The following is a 25,593-nucleotide window of genomic DNA, read 5'->3' on the forward strand; positions in this document are numbered from 1 at the left end:
ACGCTGCGGGGAGGGGGAAGCCCCGGCTACCCAGCAGCGCCCGTTTCGCTTAGTCTGGCAACTGGTCGCCCCGGCTGTTTCCATGGCAACGGGGCCTGCCCCGGCCCGGCCTCCTTGCAGAGCCGCCGCGCCGCCACGTACACGCCCTCCATCGCCCTGGCCATGGGCTCCGCCCGTGGCGGTGTCACCTGAGCCACCGCGCCGCACCGCACCGCCTCAGCTGCAGGGCAGCCTGGCCCGGCCCGGCCCGGCCCGGCCCGGTGCCTGTCTGCAGCCAGGCCTCTGGTCTGCGCCATGCGGGAGCGGGGCCCGCTGCGCTTAGCCAACGCGGCGCGACGTTCAGGGCGGGGTGGGCCTTTAACAGGACAGCATGGCCCGCACAGCGGTGTCCAGTGACCCGGCGAGGTGACACACAGCACCACAACACAACACGACATCGTTGTGTACACAAGCAGCATGACGCTGCATGATACACAGCCTTGTCATTCAGCGAGGTGGGGTGCGGTCTTAAAACTCCTTTTTGAACCCAAACAATCTCGGACTCTTGTGTCAAAAACCTCCCGAGTAGTTCAGTTCCATGACATGGGATGTCCACCAGTGTTATCACAACGTCAGCCACTGGCAATGCAATCTCACACTCCTCCGATGTGTTGTCCTAGACTTTCAACGCTGTTTTGAGCATCTCACAAGCACAAGACAAGTGACAACCAATAAATGGTGCCTTTCCCTGCGAAGAAATATGTTCTGAGACGGAATTGGTAGTCTCCAAACTAGGCACATACAAAAATAAGTTTGTGCAGTGTAGTTGTACCATGTTGGTCCCAGATTATTAAGAGGGACAAGGAGGGTGAGGTAATATCTTTTATTGGATTCTTGTCTCTCTAACTGACAGAAGTTGGTCCAATAAAAGAGCTCGTCCACCTTGTCTCTATTGTGTATAATGGCATCCATTGTTTTCGTACCATAATGAACTTGTTCAGTAAACTGTCCAGTTTTTTCCAAATAAAAACAGGCAACTGCGACATGATTTAATACTAAAAATGGTTTATTTATGTACAATGATTTGAAAGCTCATTTAAAATAAATTGCAGTACAAAAGAGTATCTGTCTGCAGAGATGGGGCACGGCCCCTTACTCACTATAGTTTCTCTCTGCAAAACATACAAGATTTGCAGCAAGAAATGAAAATATTGAACTTGTCTATAACTAAGCAGCTGTTTATTATAAAAATGCACATGCACAACCTCTACATACTGCCCTTGAGTCTTAATCCTACAAGTTGTTTCATGTGAGCTGACCCCTGCACCCACCCAGAACCCTGTTGAAGTAAATGGGTCTCCACATGGTTGAAGAGGTCTGCCTAAGCAGAACAGCGGGCAGGATCAGGGCCTTGAAACTGACAAGTAGCATGAGACAATGTTTCCAGAAGTAGAGAAACTATGAAACAGAATTAAGGTAATACTGGTCTAAAAAAATCGCTATTAGCCATTGGTAGCTGAATACAAGATGGTACATAAAACTATGGCGTGTGGGTTCACAGCACGGCAGTGTCTGATAATTGAATTTAATCTGCAGTCAGTTCATTTGAAGATCCAAGGCTTGACTTGCACTAGCCCCCCTCTATATGATTTTGGGACTCGGAGGACAAATACATTTTGGGTCAATTGAAGTTTAGAGTTTGGAGAATCTGGGTTTCCCTCTATTAGTGACGTGTGTCCAATAGTTTGTTTTTAGTTTGAAATGAGACTGGACACTGTACAAGTAGGCTCCTGCCCCAACCAACTGCTCCAATCCTTCTTTCATTGACGTCAATGGGAGCAGGACTGGAACCAATGTTTGTTTTACCCCCTCTCAGACTGATCATTTCTTGAAAGACCACCTCTGAGAGGTGCTGCAGGTAATCAAACAGTGCTGTGGAAGAGCTAGGACTCCATCCCACCCCCAAACAAAACACAAAAGCTTTGGGAGGTAAATGGTGACCTATAATTCCAGTGATGTCCTCAAGCTTTCATTCCAGGTGGCTGCACAGCTCACTTACAGCCCACCCTGCTCAAGGCACAACCTAATCTCTTCCTCTATAATCCCTCATGTCCTTTTCCAGACTCATATCACCATATTTTAGGCCCGTGGTTTGGAATCATCCTCCTTAGAACCCTGCTGTAACCATCTGCTGATCCCAGTTCCAAAGTTAGAGCTGTTCAGTGATGGCATGAGGACACAGGGTGTCTGCCCCTGAAAGAGCAGAGGATCCGAGAGAAGAGCAGTAACAAGTTGCTGGGCAATTTGTTTCTGTGTCTGCTGCTGCTCCTTATGTGCGTTCCAATGCCATGACATGCCATGACATCATTGTCACATACAAGCACCCTTATATCGCAACAAAACCTTATCGGTCAGGGACATGCGTTAAAGCTCCTCTTCTAGCCACACCCTCTCTCCTGCTCATGAGACGTGGGCATCAATTCCAGTAGGTCAAAACCCAGAACAACTCTTTTGTGTTGAGGACAGGGTGATTTGCGGTATCAGAGTTTACCCAGACGTACTGTGGTAGTTATACTGTTGCCACTTCTGCCTTGGTCAACAAAACACATTTATTTAGGACACTCCAGATAGGGAAAGAAAACAAATGAACAGATAACATGGCACTTCACAGGCAGGGCCATAAAAACAATGATACTCTTTAAACCAGTGGTTCTTAACCTTTCCAAACTACTGTACCCCTGAAGCCTGAGTCCCACCCCCACGGGGCTGAGGCATGTAACTTAGTTTCATGGCGCCCCTGTGGCTCCAGGCAATTGCCTTTCTTGTCACCCCCAATACCAGCTCTGCACTTGCGACCCCTCTAAACCCCCAGGTTGAGAAACACTGCTTTAAACAAACAAGCTCAGATTTTGATGTAGTGCCAATTAAACACAGCAGCAGCAGAGGTTTTGATTTTTGTTTAAACTGAGGTCTGCAGCAGCGCTGATGGGATGTGCTCACCCCACACTTAGTGATAAAATGCACTACCAGTAACCTGGAGCAATAATTAGCATTGAGACAAACAGACTTTCATTCCCTTTTGCAGCAATGTGCATATCTAAGAGGGAGCTGCTTGCATCACTGAAGTACCAGTTCTGCTTTGGACCTCCCAGCATCTTGATCCAATGGAACCAGCCCTTGAACTTTGATATGAAATAAAACTTGACCGTGATTAGGCACAACAGGTAGTGTTTGCTTAGGAGAATCTCTAGGCTGGAACAGAAGTGGTTATCGCAAGCCAAAGCTGAAGGGCATCTGCCGACTGCACAGAGCTTCTGACAAATAACAAGGGGTGCTGCAGGTCGGGACTGAGGTGAATCAGCAGCAGTGAGTGGGGGAACCAGGCCTGGAACAGCAGAGGGAAGTCAGAATTCTGGTGTAGAGACTGCAATAGAACCTGCCCACATTGCAGATAGCCATAGGCACTGTTCTCAGCCTCTCACTTTCAGACACACTAAGTCACCTAACATGTAAAACAAAAACCAAACTGAAAAGTGCATCCACTTCTAAATACCATCACAGCCAAAGGAACAGTGCATGGTCCAAAGCTGTAACACTTTCCACGTAGAGTAACAATGGGATCCACATCCTGTTCTTGCAATAAGCTTCCGCTGATCAATCTGTCTCAGTCTTCTTTTTAGCTACATTTAAAGAGCTTCTTTGAGGAAGGAAAAATAGTGCAACTCAAAGTTGTTAAGAATTAAAGCGAGAACTAAGTGTGGCAAGCACAGACAGTTTGCAATAGGAATAGGTTAACCATTCTCCCATTCTCATTCAGAGTGATAGGTCTGTCATTCTTTTTCTAATACATTTCTTTTCTACAAATATTGGGGGTTTTGTTTTATGTGGGGAGGGAGGAGATAATAGTAAAATAGTTTTTTAAAAAATTAAAGGCAGTTTTCCAAAATTCTTCCACATACCAAGATAAGAACTTTGAAAGATCTCTGTTCAATCAGAGATCTTTGAATTTCTTACAGTTCTCTGGGTTTGGTTTTTTGTTTTGTTTTTTTTTTCCCTCCCCTTCAACAGAGTGAATCAAATGAAATTCTGCAGGACTTGCTACAGTTGGCTTGAAGACCAAAGATAACTTCACTGTGGATAGACCAAGTTTCCTCTATGTTATTTCAATGAAAGGAAATAAGGTCTTACATTTTATTTTAATCCCACCATTTAGCAGAGGAAAAAGCCTAAAGGTGAACAGGGCTACCACAGTTGCGGCATGAGACATCTGTAACTCAGTTTTGTTCCAACATCTGAAATCAGAAGGATTCCACCTGCTTCTGAAACTTCTGCAGGGGAGAGGCTATGGGAAGGAAAAAAAGACAAACATAGTGCTACAGCATTCTTGGGAGTTAAAACAGTGAAGGCAGCTGATGACATCAATAAGTGGAGAGGTAAAATGATGCATAAACGCATCAGCCAAGCCTGTCAGTAGCAGTAAGTAACAATCTTCCTATAAGTGCCTTAAAACAAGGAAGGCAAAGCGAGTCTAGAAATGGAGATGAAAATGCCCCTTTTATCCACAAAACAGCTACATAATGGTAGCAACAGTTCAAACTTCCCTTCCAATAAGAACCAGCTCTGACCTGGAGAAACCTCCTGTATTTAGAGAGGGTCTCTCTCTCCATAGCCCGTTCAGGCCTTGTTCTGTCTGCTGCAGCTGCCAACAAGGAGCCAGTCAGTACTACCTGGGACTATGGCAGGAGCAGTTTTTGTAATGTGGATACCATGACCTGTCCACTAGGAACTGGCCTGAGACCTACCCACTCATTTCACACAGATCATGGAATAGCCCCTCTTGAAAACCTGCAGCAGGTCAGAAAGCTTTTGGAAAGCAGTTACCTGCACTGTATGTACCCTTTGGTGAGAGGACCTTAGTCTTCTAATGGGACAGCTACCTTCTCTTCTGTACTCTTCAGCATCTCCTTTTCTGTTCTAGAAAAGGAACCAAAAGCAGCCATCAAACACCCTGCACAGCAACCCAAAGCTCTGAGTCACAAGGAGGTAAATAAGCAGGGATCTTAGAAATCAGTTTGCCACAGAAAAAACAGAGAATTTGCATTTTTACAGATAATCTTTAAGTTTATACATTTTGTGAAGAAAAAAACAAAACAAAAAAAACCACACAGCCAACCCACCCATTAACAATTGTAAGGCTTGAGACGGTTTTCAGATAATAAGTTGTACATTAAAACTCTTGTAAATGGCCAGTGCAAACATCCGATGACTCAGTTAGCCAGATGTCCCCTTAGTGATTCGAATTCCAATGAGAACAGCACATTTGCTTTTAGAAATTCCTGTCCGCCACCTATCTGTAAGGATCCCCCCCTTCTTCCTCCACTCTACCCCCCATCGAGTGTAACCCTAGCATCCTTGATGTAAGTTAAGTGATTAAAAGTGTCTCTGCATATATGTAATGACCATTATCACTGTTGTTCTCTCTGGATGGGACAATGTCTGTATTTGTAAGCGAATAGATAAAGAATTTAAAATGTACTATGTAATCAATAAGAAAGGGTATATAATTGACCACTGTAACATCATGAAGTTGAAGCTGATTTATCAGACTTCCCGGTATCGTGAATAAACCTCTCCAGTATTGTCTGTGGTTCCTGATTCTTGGAGAAAGAATCCTTCACGCTTTACACAATTAACTAAATTTTACTGAAAGTACCGGTGTCACTTATTCAATAAGTGACAGTGGGATCCCCACCACCCAGGGCATTTTATTTTAATCGTGGAAAAACATGGATGTTTTTATTGGAGAATTTTGGTTTTATCACAGAAACTAGGATCCCTGGTAATAAGCATGTTAAGTGGAAGGTGCAGAGAGGGCTTGTGGTGTCTGCTCTAGGGAGGAAGTGTTGGTTAAATATATTTAGACTGCAGTGCAGCTGTATGGTCCTGCAAATTATGCAGTAGCTCAGTCACAGCTGGTTAGACATGGTCCCAACCACTGCCCCCCTTTCACCATCTAAACCTTTCTGACAATGGCTCCGTTGTGATCAAGTTTTTTAGACCCATTACCCATAACGTTGTCTGTTCTGCATTCAGCCTTCATGATGGTCCCCCTGCAAACTATAACCTGTCCATTAAACTGCAACATATCACCCAGCCGCAATTCCTTTAAACTACAGAGTATCTTGGCAGCCATTAGAGAAGCCAATTCTGTGGCCACCAGCTCCTTTTGACAGTGGTCTGACAGTACTGACTCTTCCCTGTAGCTGTTCTGTTTGTAAGTGGTTGTAAAGCTTTCCTGTTCCTTTATAACAAAGAAGCTAGTTAAGTTACTTTCTGATCAAGTGTAACTACAGCTCTAAATTAATGACTATTTATGTACCCCTTGATTTAGGGAACAGAAGCAAGTGTTTCTCCTAGTAACACAGGACATATCTGCTGTATCAGCCACTTCTAAGGATAAGCACAGCATTATGGAGAACAGGCAGAGCAAGCTTCCCCCACAGACACCTCCACAATTGGCTTCTACCCTGACTTGATGGACCCCCTCTAGGGGTGAACGGAGGCTCATTCACTCTGAGAGCTCCCTGTTGTGACTGCCAGCAAAGGGGCCAATTGCTGCCAGTTGATTTTAGACTGTAGACCCCATGTACTAGGACGAGCCAGCCCCCCAAGAAGATCTATTTTGAGGTTTCCCAGAAGCCCATCCTTACAGTTCTGTCTCCACCGTCTCGTTGGTCTTCTCTTGCCGTTTTTTCCGATAGTGTCGACAGACAACCACCACTGTCACCACAATGATCATCAGAGCGCAGGCAGAGCCTATGGCCATGAGCAGGAAATGGATTTCCGAGAAATGCACTGCACAGAACAGAAACAGGAGAGTGGAGCTTGGTTGGGAGGGGACTTAGCATCTGGCTGGGAATGAGGCACTCCTGAGTTCAGTCCTTCCTCTCCCACATCCCATTGTATTCCTTTACTTTTCCCATGCATCCCCTCTGTGCTCCCTTTCCCTTTGTGCAATCCCCCAGACATGGCAGGGTATCATCCACTGCTGCCCGTTCCCTGTAGCAGCTAACTTCATATTGACCCCGACCATGCTGGGCCACGTACCTTGCTGCACGACCCTGAGTTGGATTTCACCAATCATGCCATCAACATCCGGTGGGTTCTTCACCTGGCAAGTGAACGTCCCATTGTCGGTGGGATTCAAGTTCCAGACCATGATGGAAGCATCGTTCCGGTTAATGTTCCCATCCCACGTAATTCGCTCTTTAAATCGCCCACTGGTTGCGGGATAGGGCTCCTCATAGTAGTAAAACACCTATATGGTCACAGAGGTGAAGCTTCCTCATTACTGTGCGCTGTGTGTGACTGCGCCTGCCCTTCCCCCCTCCCCTGTGACTACGGGACCTGCCCATCTGTACCTTTGGGCTCAAGCCCATTCTGCAAACGCTCAAAGTGTTTCTAAAACAGGCAGGACTAAGATCCTGGTGTCTCCATCTCAGGCTGGGGGCCAGAGGCAAGACAGGCAGCATGGATGGAAAGCAGCCAGACAAAGGAGCCATGGTGGAATGGGACACCCCCCCTCCCCCAAATTCTTACTCTTCTGTTGCTCTGTCCCTCTCAGTGGCTGCAGGTGTCTGCACCCCAACTCCCGACCCCTGGTTTTTCACCTCTGAAAGCTGCTGCAACTTCACATCCCCCAGAGGCCTGCAGGGAGCCAGCAGGGCTCCAAAGTAGCACAGGCTGGAGAAGAGACATGGTAGGACAGGCAGGCACTGTGCTGTGTCAGCCTCTGTAGCAGAGCTCAGAGACCACCTGACCCTCAGGGTGGATCCCTCTCCTTACACCAGTGCCGAAGCTGTGTTACCTGCACTGAACCCTGCTTCAGGCATAACATGGTCCGTGCTGATGTGCGTTCCCTGCCAGCATGGGCCAAGAAAAGTCACAAGGCAGAGCTGTAGCTTCAGCAGGACCCAGGACCACATCCAGCTGTGATGTACGGTGTAGCTCCACTTCCATCTAACTGTACAAGCCTGAACGATCTAAAAATGGTTCCTCTCACCAGGTTTAATGGCCAGCAAAGATCAGGTCTGAAACCAGAACTCACTGCCCAGGAGATTAGTCAGACCAACTTTTACTCAACAAAACAAGTCGAAGCCACCTGCCCTACATGCCTCTGCTAATCTGTGGTCCCCACCCTCCCTCACACCCTCTATTGTTAGTCACATTCCTATTGCAGCAAGTTCTATGCAACAGGCGAGGCTCGTATGAGCAATGCCCTGCATCACTCAACTGGAGTGGAAAGCTGCCACTTACAGACTCAGCAGTGTTCATTTGTATGAGCAATGCCCTGCATCACTCAACTGGAGTGGAAAGCTGCCACTTACAGACTCAGCAGTGTTCGTTCCCTGGGGCCGAAAGTTCCAGGTCACCGTCAGACGCTGGCCAACAGGGCTGAAGCTGGAAAAGGTGCATTTTAAGCGTACATTGGTCCCATTCAGAGCCTCCACTTCCTTGGAAGTGTGAACTTCCACAGGTGCCACAGGCCGGAGTGCTGCCGGGAAAACGGGGATGGAAATAAAGAAAAGCTACAGTCTAGAAGAAAGCTCCTCACCCTTTCTTATCCACACTTAGGGTTTCTCTTTTGGGGGGTTATTAATTTCATTTGGGGGGGTTATTTTTAGCAATTTGAGTTTTATGTGGCTGTCCAAAAATTGGGGAGATCAGAGCTCTCTTTACAAGGATTACTCGGTGTGTACACACACACGCACACACATGCACACCAGGGTCAACACAGACCATTTGATGTGCAACCATTAGTGTTTAGAAATCACACCTGGGTAGAGCACACCACCATACGAGGTAGACAAGCCCTGAGATACAAATACCCATTTCCAGTGTATTTCCATATTTTTGAATAAACATCCATGTCATCCTTTGTGTGTCAGGGGTCTTTTATCAATGTTTATCAGTTAAAACCAAAAATCAGAATCCCTATCCACACTCAATTCGGGCTGCCGCCTGCTCTATCATCTCCTGTTAATAAATTACACCAAGAATCCCAAGGGATAGATTTAATTATTGATAACGATCTTGCATGTATGGAACCTGAAGGATCCCATAGCACCCCACAGACTTAATCAGCTGATACACAAACACTGACATGGATGGCTTCAGGGTGCGGGTGTTTGCTTGGTCCTTGGGCCGGGCCCATAGGAGATGGAGGAGAGCTTGATCTGGATGTGACTTTTGGTCCCACACTGCTTTGTACTGAAGAGGGCATGGGCTGCTGGTTCAGAGGGCACTGGACATTTTCCTTTTCTCACATTTCTAGACACTGACGCTTGCCCAGCAGCAAGTGAAGTCAGAGGGATTTGTGTGTGCGGAGCCCAGCTGCAGAACAGCAGCCTACAACACTGCAATGCCATGACGTTTTAGAAATCCCTCAGCTAGAGAGAGCAGGGGTTCTGCTGGCTGTGTCCTAGTTGAAGGTCTCTAAAGTTACAGTGCAGCCCCAGACTTCACTTCCATGTAGTGCATTGGTTTGGATTACAACTGAGTAGGCTGCTCAGGTGAATATGGGCAGCCAGGCATTTTATGGAAACACTCCAGGGCTTTTTCTCCAGACTGTTTTTATAGCCATTTTGAAGCTCCCTGCTGCACGCATTGTGAGGAGGAGACAGGAGCAGTCTAGGGCAGGAACTAGCTCTGTGCTGGCCAAGCAATATTTGATTTGCTTGTTTTGTTCTGAGACTGATTTTCTTCCTTCCCCACTTTGTGACACCTCTATGGGGTAGGGTGCCCGGATTTCGCCAGTGGAGCTCTCTATGCAACCATCTGGGATGGCAAGTGGCTGTGTGCTGGGCAGAGAGTCTTCCTGGCCTGGCAGCTCGACAATTTCAAGTTAAGTGTTTTGGGGTCTGGTCACTAGCTGGATAGGAGACCAACAAGGAGAACCTGCCAGCAGGAGCTAGTGCTGGTTATTGGGCTGATGGCAAACCAACTTGACCTTTACAGGGCACTGTGCTGATGGACGTGCCCCCTCACAGCTGAGATACGACACTGAGTCCCTGACGCAGGCAGGCATTAAAGACTCAAAGCCTAGGGCGAAGGGTGCTCAGCAAATGCCAGGCATGCCTGCCTGGGAGCATGCTCAGCCCTACTAATATTGCTCCACAATTACTGCCCAGCTCCTTGGGGAGCGGGTTTCTGTCTCATTCAGGACGTCCCCAAGGTAACCTTTATCCGGGATGTCAAAGAAGTATCTGCAGTTCAACTGCTGCTGGGGTGGTTTGGTTATGCAGACAGGTGAACCCTACCAGAGCTGCTGGGAAAGAGGGAGGAAGAAGATGGAACCGTTAGCTCGTGGGGAGACCTTTCAGTTTGGAGCCCTGATTCTGCTCTTGCTCACACTATTGTAACTACGACGACAGAGGCTGTGTCTACACAACACACACTGCAGCTGTAGTGAGGTTGTAGGAGGTGCCAGGCGGCGTTTTTCCACCACTCTAGATTATCACCTCTCCAAGCAGTGGGAGCAAAGACAATGGAAAAATTCTTCCACTGGCCTAAGAACACAAGAGTGGCCATACTGGACATGACCATTGGTCCATCTAGCCTAGTATCCTGCGTGACAGTGCCCACTGCCAGCTGCTTCAAAGGGAATGAACCGAACAGGCCAGCTCTTGAGTGATCCATCCCTTGCTGTCCAGTTCCAGGCAGTCAGACACATAGGGACACCTGGATCATGGGGTTATGTCCCTGACCATCTTGGCTAATAGCTATTCATCAAGCTAGCTTATCCTTTTTTTAACCCAGTTATACTTTTGGTTTTCACAGTTGTACTTTTTTCCCACACCCCTGAGCGATGTAAGTTTTGCCGGCATAAGTGGTAGGGTGCACAGCACTCTGTCCGGGGCAAGAGAGCTTCTCCTGCCGACATAGCTACCGCCACGTGTTGAAATGGTTTTATTATGTCGATGGCAGACTTCTCTCCCATCAGCATAGAGCGACTACACAAGCGATTTTACAGCAATGCAGCTGCATTGGTACACTCAAACCCTCCTCTTCCCAGATGCCCACAAGAAGAGAGTTTATAATTCTTACAAAAAGAAAAATCAACACCCCTGAGACCCTCCCACAGCATTGCCAAGTGCACGCATGTCAGGCCTTAAAGCGTGAGATGGTTTTAAGAAATGTGGGATTTAAAAATAAGGATTTTGGGGTGCTCTTCTCTGCCTTCTGGCGGTGGCGCAGTAGGGAGCATGGTTGTCAAGCTTCTCTCTGAAACCAGGAGGGCTGGAAGCTTACTTTTCCTTTGTCATTGAAAGCTGAGATTTTTCAGATAATAACCTGATTCTGACAGCTGGGGCTTTTCAAAGAAAAAAGATTATAAGGAGCCTTGTGATAAAATGTCAAGGGTTGCAACACTGCCAGAGATGAGAGATGGCTTGAGGAGGGCTGTATTCTCACCTGAGGGGGGAAAAGGGGTGTTACTTATCCTGAAGGCCATTGCCCATACAATACAATACAACACAACGGGTTTCACACAGCAACTGCTTTTGCCTTCCCTATCTGAAGGAAACCCGAGTAACCTCCACCTGACAGATGTCGTCCACTTTAGACTTAAATTCACCTCTGTCCCAGACTTCTTTCCAGTAAGCTTTTGACTGCAGAAAAGCAGAACCGTTCAGCGGGGTTGTAGAACACGATTTTTATGCTAAGGAATGCATCCCACATTGCCTTGTGTGCTTTATTTTCCGTTACTGCCAAATACAGCAGCATAAAGGGGATCTGCGAAATATTCAGAATGGAATTCAGAACCCAAGAATCTGTGCTCTTTGCATCCTACTCACTCCATTTCATAAAAATCCACGACATTTCACAGCTATGTTTATCTTCTTGAAATAGGACCTCATTCAAGAGTGAACACATCAAATATATGTTCATGTTTTTGCATTTGAAAGTTTCTTTTTGGCAAAGATCAGCTTTTACATCAAAGTGAAAAAATCACCATTTTTGAAAAAACTTAAAGAGCAAAACTGGGCTGTAGGTGTGAAATATTGTCACAACAGATCACAAAAGTGCATGTGCTGGAAATAAGGTGCCAGGGAAGCAATGTAAAGCCTCATTGGGTCTCTGGACCAAGTTCTGATCTCCTATACAGCTGTAAAGCCTGTAAAATTCCACTGAAATTGGGGTATTTATTCCAGATTTACTCTGCTGCACTGGATCTGAATTCAGGCCTGTCTCTTTAATAATCTCTTTCTAGTGTAACAAAGATGGAGACGGCAGCGCAGGTTCAAAGAGTGAAGTCCTCTGTCAGCCCTGGCTGGAGCAGGGATTGAGGGAGGAAACAGTGCGTAACCCGACCTGAGAATGCTCCTGCACAGCCCCTGTCTCGCTGGAACACACCTAAACCTGTTTGTCCAAGAGTCGTGTCCATACACACAATCACCCTGTGTAACTCAGCAAAATCAAACCAGAACAGCCACCAAAACAAGGGCCAGAATTCTGCAGGCACTGACTTCTGGGGGTAGGGAACTCAGCAACCAGAAGGGCAAAGCCAAGAGACACCTGAGGGGTGCCCAGGGGAAAACAGCAGAATAATTCCTTACCTAGGAGCTGTACCCCCAGGATGAGCACAGCACCCGTCCAGTGGGGGCCATGCGCTGGGGAAGGCAAGTCCATACTCCAGAGACCGAGCAGGGAAATACAGAGAACTTGTCAGAGCCTGCATCAGTGCCCGGCCCTAGCGCTGGCTGAGAAGTGAGCAACACACCTGAGAATTCCTCCCTGCCAGCTCCCGGCCCCCACGCTGGGAGGGAGTGCTGCTGAGTCACCAGGGGATGAAAGGTGGAGCCAGCACACCTCACTCACACACTGTAAGCAGGTGAATTTCCCTTTCCCCTTCTGGAAAGCAGTCACTCCGCCCAGCTTCCCCGCCTCCCACTGGAATCAGCCCTCTGCTGTGGCAGGCAGATTTCCTCCTAAAGGGGAGGCTGCCCCTGGGCATTGACAAGCAGCAGAGCAGAGTCAATACACAGGCTGCAGTCGCCGTGGTAGCAGGACAGTGCCCCGTGCCAGAGAGCACAGGCCTCAGGTCAAGGGGAGAAAACACGCCTGCTCAGTCACAGATCTCTGCAGTGACAGCAAAGGGCACGGATGTGCACGTCTCCCCCTACACAACGGGAGTCATTGTAGCCGTCCCACCGAGGGGCTGTGAAGCTGAGTTAGTTAATGTCTGTAAAGTGCTCGGAGATCCTCCGCCAAAAGTGTCCCATTAAACCACTTTCTAACCCAGCCCAGCTCGCGGCTAGCAGGGACAGGGCTCGGGAGTTCCTCCTGGAGCTCAGCCACCACCCCAAGGTAACAGAGAAAGTTCATGCACCAGATTTTTTTCTCCCTGAGCAACATCCCAACAAAGCTTGACAGACACAGATGGGCGGGGAGGGATTAAAGTGAGAGAAGGGTGTACTGGAGGAATGTAAAGCCCTTTCCCACTCACAGTAGTAGGCACCAGAAGTTGTTACTGTCAGACAACTCTTCTGTGGCCTGGGTGAACGAAGTTGGACGTCTCAGTCCAGTTCCTAGGGCACAACCATCCGTACAGCAGGGATCTCCCTCCTGCCTGGCAGGCACAGGACAATGGACCATGGAGAGCGAACGCCCTCTCATGCCAAGGCAGAGCCCCTTTCCCTCAGGGCGTGGGCACGTTGCCGGGGACAGCGCTGCCTGGGCCAAAATGCACTTACTCCACGCAAGGACATAACGAGAGGCCATGAGCCAGGGAGTTTGGTAAGGAGAGGGCTGGGGCAGGGGCTCACATTCTCTTTTCCATACTAGGAACCTCATCATCACGGGATGATCTCGGGGCCGCCTTCCTTCCCATTCGCCATCCCCATGGCAGCTGGCGGACGAGACTGAACACCTGGGAACAAGGCAAAGCCCCAGCACCACATGCCCAGAGCTGGTTCTTGGTGGCCTCACTCTATGGCCGCCCCTCAAACACTGCACATTTCTACATCAAAGGAGGAACGTCCCTGTCCCAGCCACTCTTCACTGCAGGTCACTGGACGTGTCCAGAGCTGCTATTCTGAGACTGTTCTCGCCATTTCTTTCACTTTTACAAACCACCGTCATTGCTGGTTTTGTTAGTTTGTTGCATGGCGGGACATTTGTTTGCTGCCCCCATCCTTGCTGCAAACGCTGTTAGCTTGGGTCACGGTCAGAAAATGTGCTGACGGTGGTTTGTGGCCAAACAGGTGCGTCGTTCGCACAGAGAGCTATGAGTAAGTGCCGGGACAGAGCACCCCAGAGTGCTTCGTGCAGAGCCAAGCTGTAAATGAAAATGGCCTGACTATGGCTTTCAAAACCAAAGCCGATGTAGGGCTGCATTATAAAGAAAGGGGACGCTGTGTTTGGAGCAGAAGTTTGTTTAGCTCACTTTATTGAGTGTGAACAAAGTCAGCTATGGTACCAAACTGCTCATTCCAGGGCTATTAGTAGATTCCTTTTTAACTCTAGCCCCCAAATAAAAAACTATTTACACGGTTACACCCTGCGCATGATCAGGGCCCAAGTTTGTTGGTTTTCTGGCCCGGACCAGGAGCTGCTGCCAGGTTAGTCACTAATTCCACCACCAGAGGGAGAAGAGCCAAGAACTCCAGCTCAGGAGGCACTTTCTGGTGTGGTGAACAGGGTGCATTTTCTCATTCCAAATCGGAACGGTTGCAAAAGAAGATATGGAATCCGGTGATAAACTGAGCAGACCAGCAGGCTGGGAAATGCCACAGAGCCCTGCCCCAGCACCTGACTCCCAGCTCAGCGTTCTAACTCTCTGTCTATTTACTTCTGGCAGTGGGAAAGGCCATCCTATGCTGGGGCTTTGAAGGCACAACCCCTGCTCCACAGTACTCTCTATCTAGAGACAGACCAGCCAATAGACAGGCAGGGGTGCAGGATATATGTGGGTCTGGTAACGAACACGTCTCTGTCTTTTCAAACAGGGACATAAACTCTTCTCCAAGGATTCCTCCAGCGTGTCAGCTGCAGCAAAGGGTGGAGAGAATAGTGACCTTTCCACCTGAACACCCGCTTCTCCGTATTTCTGTCGTTGTTGTTATTGTATTAGCACCCAGGGGCCTGAATCGAAGTATTGGGCCCACTGTGCTAGGCACTGTACAAACCCCTAGTTTAGGGGGAGGCAGTCCCTCCCGAAGCGCTTACAGGCTAGTTATGCTGGTGGTACAAGATGTCTTTATATGTCGCTGGCATTTACTTTTCTTGCAGCGTTTCTCATGGTTGTGTTTGTTGCCATCGCTTTGCTAAATTAACTGTAACACTCTGAACTTGAACTGTTAAAATATTGTTTGAAAAATGATGGGAAACGCTGACAGCGAATCTGCTCGGGGACAGAGGGTCTGACGGTGCTCGTCGTCCCCGGAAAATGACAGGCGCTGGCCGGAGAGTCACAGCAGTGGGCTGGCAACAGGGCAGCCCCCTCGTGTCCTCAGTGACGTTCAGAAAGGTAGGCATCTCGAGCCTCTGCACTTCCTGCCAAAGGGCTTGTTTTGTCATAGACATTTCTCTCTCTGCGCTGCTTGCATGTTATGCTGGAAACAGTGAGTCTCCTCGGTGCGCGACTTCGTTGGCTGTAAGATGCAATTCTGGGAAATATCCTGGGCCTCTTTCTCATAAACAGAAACTTGAACAAATTCTGTGTTTTTTGGGGTTGGTTTTTTTTGCAGACCCGGACTCGGTGATGCCAATCTGATTGGAAAGGAGAGAAAAGACAGCAAGAGAGCGGGGGGAACACCAGGATGAAGTTAGAGCTTCCCCTGCCTGTTTGGGGGCTCCTGCTCTGTGTGGGTGAGTACAGCTGCCTGGATACCCCAGGGTAGCCGAAGAGTGAGACTCAAGGGCTCAGGCAGGAAGGGGACCGGCATGTGCCGATGGACACTGCAGATTGCCGGCCGCCGGCTGTTCTTACACAGCCATACACAACTGAAGTTGCCTCTTGCTGATGAGAAATATACCCCCTCGAGTGTTGACTTTGAGGGGCTGCGGAGCAGGAATCATTCCCTGCAGAATCAGAGGAGTGGAAAGAGAAGGAATTGAGGAGCTTAATTATACGGGTTTTTTTTTCTGACAGAAGGCAGTTGCCAAGAAGATCCTTGTTATTTATTAGCAAATTCATTAAAATCCAAAGCCCTAATCAATGGCCTGAACAGGCTGGTGAAGCTTACAAGAGAGGCAGTGCCTTGGGCAGCAGAATGGTCTGGAAACTGGACTCATCTGTCCCATGGCTGGCTCCTATGTTAAATCGCTGTGTGATATTGGGCCAGTCACTTCACCTCTGTAGATCTCAGCTTGACCATGGGTAAAGCAGGGATAATAGCATCTCCTTAGTGATGTCCGAATGAATTGATCTGTGTATGCCAAGGCAATCAGATGTAAATCTAATCAATAGATCAATATGCCCACTGGGAAATGTGCAAAGGAAATGTAAAAGTAAACTCTATAGCCAGCCTGCCCATGAGCGGCAAATGCCAGTTGCTGGCATTGGTGTGAGCTGAAAGGGTTTGGGTTCTTTTTGGCCGCGATTGGTTTGTGTTACTGGGCCTGTATTTATTCCCCTTTCTCCAAAACAAAGCTCTGTGGGGGATAAAGCAGCCGATCACCTCCGCCTTTGTCTGTGGGATTTCAACTGTGCCGTTATAGTGAGACTGCGCTCCTGTCCTCTCTGAAGCGAGTGCTGGCTCTGGTGACACACCAGGACTGGGAAAACACAGATGGGAACACTTGATTCTTTCTTTTATTGGCTCGTGCAACTTTCTTTTGTCTAGCGACTCTCATCCACACGCTGGGGCTGACCATTCTCACCCCCTCCCTGACGTTGGTTTAACATGGCGGTAGTTTCGGAAGCTCAGGGGACTTCCACATGCTCACAAATTGCTTTACAGCGTTAAACAAAACTATGTCTATGCTCAGGCCCTGATCCCGCAGCAGGCAGACCCATGCAATCATGCAGATCCCTGCAGTTCTCATTGCTAGCTCGGTGTTCAAATCTCCTGCAGTCTCTGTCTCAGCGCTGCACAGTAGCCATGTCACTGCATTTGCACCTTGCCATGAACCAGATCATTGCTTTTCACAGCAAACCCAGGAACATCGGTTCAGGTTTCCACTTTGAAAATGACACCCGAGGGAAACACAGCTTTGGTTTCAAGTAACCAGTTGTCTCTCTAACTGTTTTAGCCAGCGACACGTTTCTAAAGCATCGCACAACCGTTGGTGCAGTACATCAACTGGAAAACCTCTCTCAAGGGAGGGCTAAAACTCCAAGGAGAAGCATTCAGTTCGGTGCCTGCGATAGGACTATAAATATATCCTATCAGTTAATTGTTGCTGTTTACATTGATTTGAAAAAGGAGCTAAAGTTAATTGTCTAGTAACCATTTTAGTGCCATCCAAGCAGGATCAGGCACCTGCAGAGACCAGAGCGGCACATGGAAAACAGACTGATCACTAGCGTATGGACAGCCAAAATAAACAGTTCCACACTGGGGGTTTGACACTGTGGTTGGTGGTACAAGGGAACAGTGAAGAAACCAAGTGACAATGGGGGGAAAAGAGAAAGAATGAACTTTCATTTAAACCAAGAGTTTACATTTTTGTTACAAAATCAAAGACGGGGGGCAGCAGGGGTCAGATGAAATTACAGACCTGGAGGTGGGAAATAGAGCAAGTGGCCAGTCTTCAAAGTAGCTCCTCGGTTTCGAAGTAAAGGGTTTTTAGCCTCTAACAAATCTTCCTGTGTATGTTTCTAGGACTGGGGGGTCTGAGAACAGGGATTTAAAACACGAATGTTGTTGTGATGGTTCTCCCGTGGCTGCATGGCACCAGGCATTTGGCTGTAAGAGCAGCTTCACTACAGATTAGTGTTTTGTGTTTACTGCCTAGAGGCAGATTGTTAAAAATAAGTGGAAGGATGTTTTTAAACAGATGAACTAAGGAGAGAGAGGTAGATCTGCTAACAGCTTTCTTTGTTTTCCTTTTGCAGCTAGCACCATGGCACAGGATGGTAAGTTGATTTTGCCATCAATGTTTTTAGCCATAATCAATGTCTTAAAAGTGCTGCTGCTAAGATTTGAGCCTCCCATTTCTAACCGCTCAGAGGGAATCTAAAAAATGGGGCATCTTTAACCATTAGAGGCATATGCCATTAGTCTGAGCACCCGTGTGAGTGTGGGTCTGGGTCTACGCTAGAACCCACTGAAGGCAGATTGTTAAAAATAAGAGAAAGGATATTTTTAAACAGATGAACTACAGAGAGAGAGGTAGATCTGCTAACAGCTTTTTTGTTTTCCTTTTGCAGCTGACCCCACGGCACAGGGTAAGTTGATTTTGCCATAATTGTTTTTTGCCATAATCAATGCAGCTTTAACCACTAAAGGAATATGCCCATGTATCTGAGCACCCGTGTGAGTGTGAATGTGTGAGTGTGAGTCTGGGCCCACGCTAGAACCCACTGAAGGCACTGGGAGTCTTTCTATTGACTCCAGTGGGTGCTGACCCAACCCCTGTGTGTGTGTCTGGGTCTTGGTGTGTTTGAACATAGACCTTGATTTACTTCTTCTTTTTACAGAGACAGATCCAGAAAACTTTATTCCTTGCACACTGGGTTCCAGCTTGCTCCCTTTGCAGTTAGTGGGGGGTCTTGTTATTAATAACAGTTACTCGGTTTCCCCACCTGTAAAATGGGGATAACGATGCTGATCTTTGTCAAGCACTCTGAGATCTACTGAGGAAAGAGCTCTGTCTATATTCTTTACTAGTAGCATATGGTATCACCCCAGGCCATATTTAGGAGCAGGGATCTACTGGGCTGTGCTCAGCAAATATGCATCGGACAACAGGCCCTGCCGTGATAAGCTCCCAGTCTAAGAGCAGTGTCACAGTGGACTCCAATGGGTAGATAATAGGATGCATTATTTCCCCTCTCTCCATTTGCATTTCCACCTCTCCCCTCCGGTCAGCAGTCGCACTCGCGCTCTCTCCAATTTTAGTTTTTCTCTATCTAGTTCCAGTCCATGGGCAAAAACCTCCCCCCACATATTTACCTGGGCCCCACTCACATTCCATCTTCACTCACCAGTGTGCACAACTCAGAAATCTGCATTCCGATTGGCCAGTGAGCCGGGAGCCGGAAAGGTTGCCTGGAATATCTGTTCTCCAGGGTTTGAGAAGGTTTACAGGGCGGTTTCAGTCAGTGCTTAAAATGGTCTGAAAAAAGATTGGGGCCGGTATCACAATGCCAGACAAAATCAAGAGAGGCAATTCCCAGCTGTGGGAATCCATTGATTACATAAGGAGGGTGTTCAATATTTAGCTCATGAAACCACTGCCAGCTAGTTACTGTCACTGTCTGTGAATGAGGAGAGAGTTATACACCAGAACCTCCCCCGAAGTGATAACGAGGCAGAGTTTTTACATTTGAACCTAATAACCCCACTTCCAACGTCCTTCACAGAGGCCCAGCAGTGCGCATAGTGAGCCTCTCATGGCCCAGCTCCAGTTTTCATTATATTCTTGCTGGACTGTGATCCCTGTGCCCTGCCCATTCCAAGCACTGGTTTTATTGAATACTCTGTGTTTCTGGTCTCGCTTCCCCTTTCGCAGGGTTCGAGGTGGCGATCTCTAAGATGAGGGTGTCTCTCACTTGCCCCCTTGACACTTCAGGGATGAAGTGGAAGAAAGAAGGGCAGGAGCTGCGCCCTACTAATGAACAGGAACATGTGATTGAGAAATACGATAGTTCCAAGGATGACGGTGAATATCAGTGTGAGTCAGGCAAAAAGTCCATCAGACTTCACCTGAAAGTCAACGGTAAGTGGAAGAGAGCCCCCCTTCCATGGGAATAAACAGGGACATAAGATGTCCTGGGAGGCTGCAGAGGCTAACGATTCACTGTGTCCTTTATGGCTCGAAAGATTGACACGCCGTAACATACACCGAGGCCTGATTTCCAGGGGTGCTGGGACTGCCTTCGACTCGGTACTCAGCTGCCCTGCGGTCCAGCCTTCCCCGCACGAACATTAGGGTTCCATGGGGCACTGTTCACAAATATGGGTTTGCCATGGGAGGTTTGGCTCCGTTACCCTTCACTGCACTGTCACGTGGTGTGCTTTGCCCTGGCTGTGTCCTCCACCCCAGGAGTGGCTGCAGTTCAATGGTGCTTTATACACAGCACGTGGGAGCTGCTGTGGGATGGGAGAGGACGTATAAATGTGAGATTGTCATCTCTCCCCGAGAGCAGTGACATTTCATGAACTTCAGAGGATCAGGAATCTTCAGGGTCTTGGCAGGAGATTCCAGGTCTGGAGGCTTGGAGAGGGGCCAGCCTGCACCCTGGGAAACGGGAGCAATTCTCCAATCTGACAAAGCCCCTTGCAGCCAGGAGCTGTATGGGTGTCTGCGGAGCTGCTGTGCGCACCCTCCTCGCACAGACAGACAGACAGGGCTGGCATGGAAAGAGCCGGTAGAAGCAGGGGATGTTCGCACCCTGCTCCCAGGGGCCATGCAGAGAAAGCAGGCAATGTTTCAGTCCCTGACCCCAGCAGTGTTGGCAGTATGAGCGGGTGTAGGGGGACACAGAAAGGCCTCTCCCTTCCCCCTTCATTTCTCCACTTACTGTTCTTGCCCCCACCTCATGAGGTAGCTGGTCTCCATCCGTGCAAAGTGCGTGGGTGCGGTGTGGGCAGACCAAACATGGGGCATTTCCCCACCAGCATCTCCAGGCTGGGACTTGTGACTCCCACCTCCTGCCTTCTCCCTGCTCTCCCCTTCTCCCTCTCACTGAGCCCCTGACCTGTCCCTTCCCACGGCAGTGTGCGAGACCTGCGAGGAGCTGGATGTCTTGACAGTGGCTGGGGTCATCATCGCAGACCTCCTCATTACCCTCGGGGTGCTGGTCCTGGTCTATTACTTCAGCAAGAACCGGAAGGGGAGAGTCGGTGGCAGCGCTGCAGGTCGGCCGAGGGGTAAGAGCTGGTTCGAGTCTCTCCTGGGAATCAGTGGCTGAGCGTTCTCAGCTCTCCCCGATGCTCCAGGACATCGCTGGGCTGGGCCCCACAGGGGTCAAGCCCACCTCAGCCTCCTCCTGCTTACCACACCCTGTGCTGCCGTTCATGTAGGGAAGTGCGGCTGCCATTTTGGGCTGAAATGATACCCCGCAAATCACGACACGCACCATAAACTCCTGAGAGCTGAGCGCTCTGCGTATTGCACCCTGGGCAGAGCCTCCTTTGCCCAGGTGCTGCAGGCCTGTGTCTGGAGTATAGTCCAACAAAGGCCAGGCACTCAGGGCCTAGGTGTCTCAATTGGGCCCCCAAAACCAGTGGACATTTTGAGCCCCGCTCCTGAACGCCCCCCGCCCCCCGGCGTCGCGGGGATGAGTCACACCGGCGAAGTTGTGTGTCTGCACCAAGCCTTCATTCCACATGACGTGCCCGTCCTGCTTTGTGTTCCAGGCCAGAAGATGGCACGTCCCCCACCTGTACCGAACCCAGACTATGAGGTAACGGGAACCAGGGGGTGGGGGGGAAGTTCCTTCTCTTCTCTTGGCCTTTCCAGACCTGTTGGGATTGGGGTCACAGTCTTCTGCGGTGGGATGAGGAGAGCTGGGAAATTACAGTATCTGTCCCCTTCCACCAGGTGCCTTGTTCACCTCCAGGATTCCCCTGGGCGGAGGGGAAGGGGTAACTGGGAGCAGGGCCATCTGGCTTCCTAAGGGTAGTTCTTAACCCGTCCGACAGGGAGTCAGTGCCGGAAGGATCACAGCATGTAGCGTGCAGTGTGCATACCCAGAGCTGCATGCCCCCTGTGCCCAAGTCACACCTGGAGCCCCAGTCCTGGACCAGAGCCCCCTTGCATTAGGTGCTGCGCTGTGTTAACGCAGGAGCCTGTTGCTCACTTCTGCTCCTATTCCCACAGCCCATCAGGAAGGGCCAGCGGGAAGTGTATGCCGGGCTGGAGTCCAGGGGCTTCTGAATGGCTCAGCGGATAGCAGGTTGGACGAGAGCAGCTAAAGGTGATATAGATTCTCAACACTTCGTGCTGGCGACCAGCCAAGCCACGGCAATGGGAGACGCTGCCCCTCCTCAGACACACTCCTTCCTGCCTCCGATTTGACCCCAGGGAACTGATACCAACAAGAGGAACAACAAGAAAAGTTTTTCCCCCAATAAATAACATAGCTTTCTCCTCTTCGGGGCCCTCATGGGAACTGTTTGGCTCTCCCGACCATCCCTTTCTAAAATGCTGGGGAAACCCTTTCGCTCTTTAGTTTATTTATTTCAGTCAAATGCTTTGATTTTTCTCTCCAGCGCCCTGCACTGCTGATCTCTTCCTGGCACTCAGATGGCTTCTTCTCTGCCCAGGAAAAAGAGTAGCATGATCTAGTGTCCTGAGCAGCAGCCTGGGAGCCAGGAACACCTGAGCTCTGACCCCAGCTCTGACACTGAGTCCCCCTGTGACCATGGCCAAGTCATTCTCCTTCTGAGTACCTCAGCTTCTCCGTCTGTAACATGTGGGCAATGATTCACCCGCTTCCTGTTAAATAGTGCTAGTAAAGGGCAGATTCCTCTCCAAGCACTGGGGCTTGCCTGGCTTTCCTCTCTCTCCTGTCCCTCTGTTTTCATCTGGATGGTTTTACTATAGCTCCACTTTCCATGCCCAGGATCGTAATGACTCTGTCATCATGTTGTCTGGGGCTCGAAAGGGAGATGCGGTGGTCTGTATGGGCCATACGGGTTAGAAATGGTCGTATGTGCATTCACCCGTGTTCGTCCTTCAGCCCCGTCCCCTTCTTTCTTGTGCTCTGCAGGTTTCTCTGGGTAGTGCCAGCGTTTGGGTGTAAGTCCCTGGGCTGTGATCTCCAGGCCCAGAGGCAATATATCAGTCATGGGCTCCCCTGGTCCCATCTCAGCAATGACAGAGCAATTCATTGGAAGTGCAGCTCCAGCTGCACTTTCCAGCCAGGCCAGGGGAGCCCGGCTCAGCACTCCTGTCCTTGCTGTGGGGTCACCCACAGCACCAAACACCCCTTACAGGGGACCTGCAAATGGGAGAATGGGGCTGGAGCCCTTTCTTACGTCTCTGGGAGGGATAGAGAGGGCCTGGAAGGGGGGATTTAAATATCAGCAATGGAAGTCTGGAGTCGCCCAGTCTTGAGAGTCGATAGTTCTCTCAGAAAGGTACCGTATGTTGGGCCCTAAAATAGACGGCTGAGCGTGGGATCTTCAGCACATCGAGCGTCTCCGCCAACTTCCTCTAGACATTGTAACAAAGCAGAAACCTCTGTTCTACTTTGCAGGTCCCCTGTAAGCCCCTTGGCTTAACTGGTGGATTGAGTCTTTAACCCTTGTTAGTCAATTTCAGTAGCAGGGGGAAGCTTCAGCCAGGATCCGGGCCCCACTGGGCTGGGCTCTGCACAGCCACGTAGTCCCGCCCCAGAGACGTTACAGTCTAAATGGGACAAGACAGACAAAGAGCTTGAGTGAGGAGAGGCACCATTTCCCAGAGGGGACACTGAGCTCAGGGCTCCGGAGGCCCAGTGCCTTAACCACAGGACGTTCTCTCTGGAGAAGTCCTGTAGAATTCAAGAGAGGCAAAACCCTTGGGGCTGTGTAGATATTAGCCCAAACCATAGAGGACTGAAGTCAGAATGAGCCCCTTTCCATAGGTCTTTTTACTCCTCCTGTGGAATGCTATAGCAGGGACCCCCGTTCCTGTTTCAGTTCTATAGCATGGTCCACGAACACATCTAACAATGGGACCGTTTTCTAGTAAATGTGCTGGGACTTGCCCATAAGGGCTGTACAGACTCCGTGCACTGAGTGACTCGCATCTTGCTGCCCCCTCCCTCTCCTGCTTCATCACCAGCTCTCAGGCTGTGTTCGGGTCTCGTGGGGTCTGTTACCAAGCTGGCGGGTTTGCTTGTATTGAGAAAGGCTTGTTTTAACATTTATGATGCAGCTATTTTTCAAAATGCCTTGTGGGGTCAATAAAATGGGAGGGCTGTCCCCGCCCAGATCTGCACTGGAGAGTTTTCAGTTCATTCTTTCTCAACACACCCATTGCACAGAGGATTCTGCGCGGGAGAGACCAGGACTGGAAAAGCTGCAGGGGTCACTCTAGGTGCACCGGCAGCAGTGTACAATGGGGACCAAGGGTAGGCAGTGGGGTGGGGGACAGACAGCAAACAGTGGAGTGCAATGGCCAGGCTAGGAGGGATGTCACCAGCAGAGCTGGGGGTGGAGCTGGAATTGCAGGGGGCTGCAGGGGGGGGGTGGAGGGGAATTAACAAGGTGGTGGGCACGCACACTCAATTTAACAAACAATTTTTAAAAGCTGGCTGAGTTAAAATGATCCCGTTTCATAAAGGTAGCAGGACAATAACCTAAATGGGGGGATTCAGAATTGTGCCCTTTTCCCGAGAGCCACATGGGCGGCTGGGAGCAGACACCAGCGCCTGGCTTAGCCCAGGGCTGAGCTGAGCCAGTTGTCTATTGCTCAGAGGGGAGCTGTGTCTCCAGAGAGGAAGCTGCAGTAACGGGGGTGGGCTGTGGTTTAGGCCTGCTGTCTCGGTACAGCGAGGAGTGAACACTGCACCTCGGCTCGGCGGGCTTGGCCTGGAGGATGTGGTTACAGGGGCTGGCACAGCTGGGTTTACCTTGCAAGCTCTACATGTCGAGAGGAGAGAGTTTGCAAGCAAGCGACAAACAGAACCAAACCCACACAGCCATGAAACCGCCCAGGGCCAGATTCCCTGGTGTAAATGGGCATCACTCCACACAGTGGCTCTCAACCTTTCTGGACCACTGTGCCCCTTTCAGGAGTCTGATTTGCCTTGCGTAACCCAAGTGTCACCTCACTTAAAAACGACTTGCTTACAAAATCAGACATAAAACGCGTCACAGCGCCCTATTACTGACAAATGGCTTCCTTTCTCCCTGCTGGCAGTAATTATAAAACCAGGCCGTTGGGATATAAATATTGTACTTACATTCCAGTGGCTCCTGTATAGAGCAGTATGAACAAGCCATGGGCTGTATGACATGTTAGTTTGTACTGACTTGGCTAGTGCTTTTTATGTAGCCTGTTGTAAAAGCAGGCACCTGTCTGGCTGAGCTGATGTACCCCGGGAAGACCTGTGCGTACCCCCAGGGCATGTGTGCCCCGAATGAGGTCTGCTGCCCCACTGAAGACAGTACAGTAATGAAGCTTACTGACCACAGCCCCCTGGCGTAGCTCCTTTGCCGGGGCTGGGTCAGAGCAGGGGTGTGAGGCCTTTCACAGACCACACAGGAACTGCTGCTGTGGATGGAGAGTGGATCAGATCCTGCTCCCTGCCACACCCAGGGGATCAGACTGCCTGCCCCACGGCTCCAGGCATAGGTAGCACTCAATCCAATCTAATCACCATCTTCCCCACTTGTCAGCTCGCTGCATCGTCTAGACACATCTGTCTATGAACATACGCCGCCTCTGGCTCCCCGTCACCTTGCTTGGCAGCACTTGTGCCTACAAATCTCGTCATCATATTGCCTTCTC

The 25,593-nt window shown here is 49.5% G+C and overlaps 2 protein-coding genes across 2 annotated transcripts; one reads left to right on the forward strand and one right to left on the reverse strand.

Annotated features, from left to right (window-relative positions):
* Positions 1–1,048: 1,048 nt before the first annotated feature.
* Positions 1,049–12,669, reverse strand: MPZL2 (myelin protein zero like 2). Its single transcript, XM_067563055.1, has 6 exons — positions 12,597–12,669; positions 8,367–8,533; positions 7,087–7,297; positions 6,690–6,834; positions 4,861–4,953; positions 1,049–4,321 (listed from the first exon to the last, which is right to left on the reverse strand). Exons 1-5 carry the CDS (start codon positions 12,667–12,669, stop codon positions 4,893–4,895), a joined length of 657 nt encoding a protein of 218 aa, XP_067419156.1. The 3' UTR covers positions 1,049–4,321; positions 4,861–4,892.
* Positions 12,670–15,558: 2,889 nt separating this feature from the next.
* On the forward strand, positions 15,559–24,070 carry CD3E (CD3 epsilon subunit of T-cell receptor complex). Its single transcript, XM_067567000.1, has 8 exons — positions 15,559–15,602; positions 15,729–15,849; positions 18,041–18,061; positions 18,356–18,373; positions 19,660–19,866; positions 20,868–21,020; positions 21,510–21,556; positions 21,973–24,070. The coding sequence occupies exons 2-8, from the start codon at positions 15,801–15,803 to the stop codon at positions 22,027–22,029; spliced, it is 552 nt and encodes a 183-aa protein (XP_067423101.1). The 5' UTR covers positions 15,559–15,602; positions 15,729–15,800; the 3' UTR covers positions 22,030–24,070.
* The last annotated feature ends 1,523 nt before the right edge of the window (positions 24,071–25,593 follow it).

Source organism: Emydura macquarii, unplaced genomic scaffold (genome assembly GCF_026122565.2).
Source record: "Emydura macquarii macquarii isolate MOO-44397 ecotype Brisbane River unplaced genomic scaffold, CSIRO-AGI_Emac_v2 contig_312, whole genome shotgun sequence".
Classification (NCBI taxonomy): Eukaryota; Metazoa; Chordata; order Testudines; family Chelidae; genus Emydura; species Emydura macquarii.

Bases quoted from the DNA above. Each gene is read 5' to 3' on its own strand.
- CD3E (XM_067567000.1), top strand. From the start codon at position 15,801: ATGAAGTTAGAGCTTCCCCTGCCTGTTTGGGGGCTCCTGCTCTGTGTG. The intron at 19,867-20,867 runs GTAAGTGGAAGA...TTCCCACGGCAG, and splicing joins ACTTCACCTGAAAGTCAACG to TGTGCGAGACCTGCGAGGAG. The intron at 21,021-21,509 runs GTAAGAGCTGGT...TTTGTGTTCCAG, and splicing joins CGCTGCAGGTCGGCCGAGGG to GCCAGAAGATGGCACGTCCC.
- MPZL2 (XM_067563055.1), bottom strand. From the start codon at position 12,669: ATGGACTTGCCTTCCCCAGCGCATGGCCCCCACTGGACGGGTGCTGTG. The intron at 6,835-7,086 runs GTACGTGGCCCA...TGTTCTGTGCAG, and splicing joins ACTCAGGGTCGTGCAGCAAG to TGCATTTCTCGGAAATCCAT. The intron at 4,954-6,689 runs GTAAGGATGGGC...TTCCTTTTCTAG, and splicing joins GAGACGGTGGAGACAGAACT to AACAGAAAAGGAGATGCTGA.